We start from the raw sequence: 8,493 nt of genomic DNA, 5'->3' as shown, positions 1-8,493 counted from the left end.
TTTAATAAAAGAAACTTTTAATTATTATTATTTTTTTAACATTCTATATTTATAATAAATTATGAATTGGCAAGCAATAATTAGTAAGAGTTATTATTTTTATTTTCTGTAGTCAGCATTAATGATAATCTAAGGATTCTCTAAGTTAAATATGGAAAAAGAATAACATTTTCCATTATAAACTTAACGGAACGTAACCTTATTTGGAGAGTTATTTATTATTTGTGAATTCATTTAATGGAAGAAAATAATTGGATGATGATTTTTTAAATATGGAAAGTTATATTAAACAAAGAAAATAATCGAAAACTTCTATAAGACATTTGTTTTTATTTTTAAGTAAAAAAAAATCTGAAATAATAATTAAATAGTTAATATAGTTGCTTAATATGCATGGCAGTGTCATTATTTTCCTAAAAGTATTATTAAGATTAGTTTAAGTTTTGGTGAAAAATATTATTACAATTCTATAAAATTGAATTCATATGGTAATTGGAATTCAATTTCATAATTTGGAATGAATTTTTAAGATGAATTTAATATAGAATTTAATTCTAATTCCATTCAAAACGTGAATAATAAATCAGACCTTAAATGGGCAGATTTGGATAGGAAATTTACCATGAATAACTAAAATTACTTAATTGTCCTTTTAACTTAAAATCCTTTTTTCCATTTCTCCCGCCTTTCTGTTTCTTCCGTGCGCCACCTTCTAAGTTGACAATTACAAATATAGCGAAGTAAGACCTCGTAGATAACTTGTCAAAACTTTATGTTTGTTAAGAATTTCAAGTTTTGAGTTTTTTCAGTGCTATCTTAACTGTTCGATATCCTTCTTCGTATTCTCTAATACTTAATTTGATTATTAAATGGTTAATTATGAGGATAAAATGATAAATATATAAGAATGATCAATTCAAATAGATTTTAAATTAAGAAATTCAATTCTATTTTATTATTTATTAATTTATTCCAAACATAAAAATTCAATTCAATTTAGGTCAGAATTCAACTCCTAATCAAATTCCATTCAAATTCTTCACTTAATTTGTTCCAAACAGGTTATGAAAGAGAAGAAAAAGTAAATTGAAACCAGCGTTGACCTTGGGGTGAATTTCAGCAGGTGCAAAATGTAATTATTGATGCGTTAAATTTCATCATGACAATTCTTATCGAGGATTTCATTCTCCTTCTCATCGTTATTCTGATCAAAATAGAAATACATATATAATTAATTAAGGCAGCTACTGGGGATCGAGAAGCTCCATGAACCTCCGTGCGAGGAGAATGAGGTCTGCCAAGTTAGCTTTGTCTCCGTCCTTGATCCCTCCGTCGCATTCTACAGGCACCCACATCGCCTGATCCAATAATTCTCTCCCAACCCCCGGTTGGCCGCCCTCCAGAAACTTGCGGGCGTAATCCAGCAGAGGGAAATTGTTCTGGTAGAGGAGCAGGCAGCCGTCCAGCGAGTTCTTGGCGGCGGCGTCGAGGGACGGTTCGCGGCGTTTCTGGGCGTAACTGGAGCTGATAGCGTTGGCGCTGGCCACGGAAAGGTCGAGGGAGATGAGGGCGAGGCCGTGGAAGTCGGCGGTCGCGCTGCGGGGGTCGTCTCCAAGCGCCTTGAGGCAGAAGTCAGGGTAGACAAATTTGGCGCAAGCGTCCTTCAGCGAGTTGGAGACTGCGGCAGAGGAGTGATCGGGGGCGGCGGAGAGGACGAAGAGGAGGAGGAGAGGAAGGGAGGTGTAAAGCGTCATGGTAATTCAGGTGCGGAGTTTGGACACGGGGATTAATTGCTCGCTGAGGATGATGAGTAAACCTAATTGACGAGGTGGACTCTATATACTGTAGACTAATGGAAAATATGTATAATTAATTCACACCATAAATTTTAATATTTCCATTTAAATTTTTGACTTAACCCTAAATCTGAAACCCTAAAAAGAAATTATGCTTATGGGTTGCCCATGAACAACCAGTGTTAATTTTTTTTAAAAAATTAAAATTTTTTTATTAGGATTTAGAATTTAGGTTAAAGGAAGTGAATTTTGTTTTTTTTTTAAATTAATACTAACGGTTAATTGCCTAGATGGGTTTAGGCTAAAGTAAGTGAATTTTTTATTTTTTTATTTTTAAAAATAATACTATATGTTTATGGTTATCCATAGAAGTCTAAGCAGATCATAGTGGACCAGACACTTAACCAGATGCTAGGTATGCGACGTGAAGTAGTTCACGTCTAAGGTTGACTAGATGTTAAACATGAGACGTGAAGACCCAATTGGTCAAGGTTAATCGGATATTAGGTAACGAGAAGTCTTAGAAGTCACGGATGATTGGATGTTGGGCAGAGGAAGTTCTAGTAGGTTGAGGTTAATCGGATATCAGATAAGATGTGAATTTAGCTTTGAAAAGGCTGAAATTAGAGTTAGCAATCGATTGGTGGGCATCACGAAATCAATTGGCAAACCTTAAATCCAAAATTCATAATTTGATGCTTGAGCAATCAATTGGAAGCTTATTTCGGATAGACATAATACTCTCGAATTGATTAGTGCAATCGATTGGCAATAATCAATTGATTGCTACAATCAATTGCTTAATTGTGGCCAGCAAATAGAAGGTTCGAAATTGATTGGCTTGATTGATGGGAAGCAACCAATCGATTAGTAAGTTTCACCAATCGATTGATAAAGTAAAAAAATAATAGTTCTATAGGTTTAAACGGTTGGCTCTAATGTGTCAATCAATTGATGAATCTACCAATTGATTGGCAGGTGGAAAAAAGTCTGAATGCAACTCTATAAAAAGAGAGGTTCATGAAGATTTGAAGGGGTCGATTCTTGGAGGTTTAAGGATGAATTGTAGCTGCATTTCCAAACTAGCAAGAGTCATTCCGAAGTTACCAACAACAATCAAAGCGAAGTTCTCATTTTATAAAGTTGTTTCACTTTCATTTGTAAATTGTATTTGTTTTCGTTATTGTATTGTTGTGAACTTATTGTAAAAAGCTTCTTCGCCTCTGAAAGATATCCCAAAAGGAGAAGTTCATAGTGGATGGAGATCAACTAAAAGTACACCTTATATTAGTCGTTTCAAGGAGGCATATACTAAGTAAAATCTTGAAGTTGTATATGGGGAATCAGTTTGAATGAAGATTTCTGTTGTGCATTCAAACAACGAGTATAGGATCGAAACGAAGTAATCTGAGCTATTCACCTTCTAGCTCACATAGTCTTAACAAATATAAATTATATTAATTAATCATTTTTTTATTTTAGATCAGAATAATAAGGACGTTTTTAATTATTAATGAAAAGGCTTATTTTTCATTTTCTTTTTTAACAATTAAATTAATTTCAATTAGCATTAACCTCCTCAAAATTTCATATCAGTTATGTACCTTTATTTTTTTCTCATTAAATATAAATTATTATTTTTTTATTAAAACAAGGGAAAAATATCTTTAACTTTGTATTTTCTATCAACTAGTAATTTACCTCTGTATTTAAAAAATAATACTAACCCTCCTTTAACTAAAGTCAAATGTGAAAAATTTTGTAAAAGACAATTATGTCCTTATTTTTTTGATATTTTTTACTAATATTAAAAGGAAAAAATATATATTAAACTAATGTGGAAAATAATTATATATGTCTTCGGGGTTTTTTTTTAATTATTGATTAGTTGGATTGATAGTGTATACAGAGAGAAAAATATATATATAAAAATAAAAAAATATAGAAGCATCCAATGATCTTTCATCACTCACTTGGATCTGTGGTTAATGTCAGTGCATTCACCCTCGGTGTCCTGCAAAGCAAAGCTTTATTAGGATTTAGAGTTCCGTGAGGCCGGCACTAGGGGGGCCATTAAGGTAGCGGATCTACCTTTTTATTAGGATTTAGAGTTTATGCTAAAGGAAGTGAGTTTTGTTTAATACCAGCTGCTAATTGCCTATATGGGTTTAGGTTGAAATAAGTAATTTTTAAAAAAAAAATAATACTAGATGTTCATGGTTATCCATAGAAGTCTAAGTACGTCACAATGAACCAGATACTTAACCTGATACTAAGCATGGGACGTGAAGCAGGTTAAGATTGACTAAATGTTAGATATAAGACAAGAAGACCTAATTGGTCAAGATTAATCAGACATTAGGTAATGAGAAATCCCAGAAAGTCACGGATGAGTGGATGTTGGATAGAGAAAATTCTAGGAGGTTGAGGTCAACCAGATATCAAACAAGATGTGAATTCAACTTTGAAAATACTAAAATTAGGATTAGCAATCGATTGGAGGATATCATGAAATTGATTGACAAATCCTAAACCCAAAATTTGGATTTTGCTACTTGAGTAATTGATTGGTAGCTTATTTTGGATAGACAAAATGCTGTTAAATCGATTGGCAACAATCAACTGATTGTTGTAATCAATTGCTCAACTATGGCCAGCAAACAGAAGGTTCAAAATTGATTAGCTTGATCGACTGTAAGCAATCAATCGATTGGTGAAGTAAAAAAATAACTATTCTATAAGTTTAAACGGCTAGATCCAACGTGTCAATCAATTGATAAACTCTATCAATCGATTGGTAGGTGGAAATCAGTCCAAATGCAACCCTATAAAAAGATAGTTTCGTGAAGATTTGAAGGAACTGATTCTCGGAGGTTTGAGGATAAAGTATTGATGTATTTCCAAACTAACAAGAGGCATTCAGACGCTACCAACAACTATCAAAGAGAATTTCTTGTCTTAAAATTGTTTTTCTTTCATTTGTAAGTTGTATTTGTTTTAGTTGTATTATTGTGAACTTGTTGTAAGAGACTTTTTCGCCTCGGGAAAATATCCAAAAGGAGAAGTTCATAGTAGAGAGAGATTTCTAGGAGTAGGTATTGAATTAGTCTCCTCAAAAAGACATATATCAAGTAAAATCTTGAAGTTGTGCATGTGAAATCAAGTTTGAATCAAGATTTCCACTGTGTATTCAAACAACGAGCACAAGATCGAGATGAAGCAATCTGAACTATTCTGCCCTAGCTTGCAAGGGTCCTAGTATATATAAATTATATTAATTAATTTTTTATTTTAGATAAGAATAAAAACACGTTTTTAATTATTAATGAAAAGGTATATTTTTTTCATTCTATTTTTCAACAATTAAATTAATTTCAATTAGCATTAACCTCAAAATTTCTTATCAGTTATGCACCTTTATATTTTTTTCTCATTAAATATCAATTATATTTTTTATTAGAACAATGACCTAAAAAGGACCTCTTCCAATCAAATAATTTCAAACATTAGATTTACATTTAAGTACTTTTGAAATAAGACCTCTATCTATATGAATACCAATATACTCGTTTTAGGTATAACCGAGTGATTATCGTATGATATAATTATCATATAATAGATTTATAGAATTGAGTAAGGGTTGAATCTTGGTAAAAATCGAGTAATTATTTTACCATATGATGACTAATTTTAATTTTTCTAATTTACTTCCTTTTAATGGTATGAAACAGTCATAGGGGAGTTGCTAGGATGACAGATTTCATATTTTACAGAATAAATATCGGCCGTCAAGATAAAAGATTTCACCTTTTATAAAATGAATAGCTACAACCATCAAGATAACAGATTTCACCTTTTATAAAATTAATACCGATATACTCATCTTCTTTACATAATCTGGATGAACGATGAAAAACATTTAAAGTGACCGTAATTACCTCTCCTCCTCATTGGAAAGACAACTAAAGTCCCACACCCATCAGCCAATACTTATTGGCACCAAATCCTCCAACTTTAAATTTAATAGAAGTATTTCTATTAATTTGTTGTTGGACAATCTGTTACTAGAGATATTGAAAAAAATTACAAAATTTAAATTATCATAAATCAATTATAACTTATCTGTTAAGATAACATGAGCGGATAAACTCAAGTTTCCGACGGTCCGATTTACAGAGTTGATGTGGTGCGTAGTAGAATTGATCGGGAGTCGATCTTCTAATCGTGAAGAAAATTCACTAACTAAGATACCGATGCCTCAATGCAGTTTCCTTGAAACAGATTCGTCCCACCTCTGGCTGTACTTCGAGGTTCTCTCGGGTCGTTTGTTTTTCAGGATACAATGGTAAAACAATGCACACAACCAAGTTCTGGTTGTTCATGGTGAACTGAGAATGCACCTGAGTGCTATCACGAGTAGTTCAGCTGAACGGATGCACGACTGAGAGAGTTTTGTGGGAGAACACGGGTGGATAGAGGTTCGATTTCTACTCTTCCTCTCGCTTTCTCTTTCACTTATCTTCCGCTACTCTCTATCCTTTGCTTAAGATCCAACCTCCTTATATAGGAGCTCTCACCTTGTTTGCAATGATTGACCAAATTATAGTCATTTAATACTGAGTTTAATGTCGTCATTAATGGTTTTAATGTCTTTATTAATATCGAGACATTACAGAATCATTACTAATGAGTTTAATATCACCATTAATGTCGAGACATTACAAAATCACCATTAATGAGTTTAATGTAGCCATCAATGTCGAGATATTATGGAATTGCAATTAATTTCATATTAATGCTTCCATTACTCTTTTGAGCAAGTAGAAAAAAGAGATTCGGTGGCAAAACATTTGTTTATTTACTTGAGCAAATCTTGCCTCGATCAGTCTGGCATTCGACGTGCAAAGGTCGTGCTCGCATACGAGTCAACCTTGATTCAGTACAATCCGGGACCTGAATTTGTACCCACCCCTGCACACCCACTCATAAGAGATTCTTTCCCCATGTATATATTTACAACATCAATGCATATGTCATAATTTAAACCAACAATAAAATCAAGAGACTTCGAATGTGAGACTAACAACTCATGCACAATAGAGTCTCTTCATATCCACCTCTTTATTCCATTTGTTGGTTGGTCCTAGGAAGATCGTACCGGTTTCATTGTACAAAAATTTTGTACAAGTGTCGAACCTTTCCTAAATAACCTATTGTGTTCTTTAAAAATTAAATTAGGAATCACAAACGGAACTTAACATTATTGATTCCAAATTTAATTTATCTGTTCTTAATGGTTTAGATTTGGATCGCAAGCAGAACTTAACACTATTGATCCAAATCAACCTAGGTTACAAATTCAATTAAATATCTATTTCGGAAATCGGTTCTCAGGACAAGCATGGCGAGACACATGACCTTCTTGGGTATGGGAGCATCCACCACTATCTCGACAAAACCTCTTAATGAAATTAAATATTTAATTTCCTAAAATAATATTAGGTTTAACCAAAAAGAACAATCGAATCACAAATTCGAAAAACAAAAAAAACACAAACTCGAATCACAAATTCGAAACTCTAGAATCATATGCCTCTTGTGTTTGGAATTTATAGAAAGAAGAACTAGCATGATGCGAAAAATAATTACTAGTTATACCTCTTCTTTGTATGCTAATAACCTCGAGATCTTCTGCCGTATTTCTCGCCTCCTCTTGGACGTTGTGTGGGCGACGATCCTCCAAGATGAACACCACCCAAAAGCTTCTTCCTCCTTCTCTAAAAACCGGCCACCACCACCACCAAGGAAAAAGAGAGCAAGGGGAAAAGAAAAGAGAGGGGCCGGCCACAAGAGAGAGCACAAGCAATAGAATAAGAATTGATATCTCATGAGGCCTCTCCTCCCCTTCTTTTATAATACTTGCCCAAGGCAAATAAGGAATGATTTTTACAAAAATTAAAATCTTTCTCTTGTTTTTCCTTTTCTCCTTTTAATTTTCCTTTTCTCCTTTTAATTGTGTTGGAGTGTATACTAAAAGCCTAGCTTTTGTAAACATTTATTTTTGAAATAAAAGAATCAAATTAGTCAATATCTGCATTTATTTGTTAAATGTAATTGTTCAATTAATTTATATAGTAGATAACATGGAGTATGGTGTCACACTCAGAAGATCATGTTGTTGGTTCTTTATAAATTATAAATAGTTGCTCGCGACTAAGATGGAAAGGAACAAACCATTAGAATAGTTGTAGTGTAATTAAGTATTAGTTTATCTTGACTAATAAATTACACTGGTACACTCTAAGTGTATTGAGTAGGATCATTTTAGGTAAGTTCTTTTTGTACTGACTTAATAAAAGAACTAGACCTTAGTTATTATGGAAGTGTGTGCTCTTAATCCTAATATAATAACAAGCACATATATTTAATATTTATTTCTTTGACTTATCAAAGGGTGAGGTTTAGCTCGATAAATCAATATGTCTGATAAGTTGGGAAATGATATTACTTATAGTGTGTGTTGTTGATTATAGAAGGAATCTGTGCCCTAGTTATCTAGGTTGAGAATGTCCCCAAAAGGAGCTCATAAGGATTGTCATGTTAAACCCTGCAGGTGGACTTAGTCCGACATGATAATGAAGTTGAGTGGTACTATTCTTGGAGCTAGATATTAATTAAGTGAGTTGTCAGTAACTTA

The 8,493-nt window shown here is 33.0% G+C and overlaps 1 protein-coding gene across 1 annotated transcript; it reads right to left on the bottom strand.

Moving 5' to 3' along the window:
* Nucleotides 1–1,244: 1,244 nt before the first annotated feature.
* Nucleotides 1,245–1,754, bottom strand: LOC121991088 (pectinesterase inhibitor-like). The gene has a single exon (XM_042545113.1). It carries the CDS (start codon nt 1,752–1,754, stop codon nt 1,245–1,247), a length of 510 nt encoding a protein of 169 aa, XP_042401047.1.
* Nucleotides 1,755–8,493: the final 6,739 nt, after the last annotated feature.

Source organism: Zingiber officinale, chromosome 6B (assembly GCF_018446385.1).
Source record: "Zingiber officinale cultivar Zhangliang chromosome 6B, Zo_v1.1, whole genome shotgun sequence".
NCBI classification, from domain to species: domain Eukaryota; kingdom Viridiplantae; phylum Streptophyta; class Magnoliopsida; order Zingiberales; family Zingiberaceae; genus Zingiber; species Zingiber officinale.
This window is presented reverse-complemented; position numbering and strand designations above follow the sequence as displayed.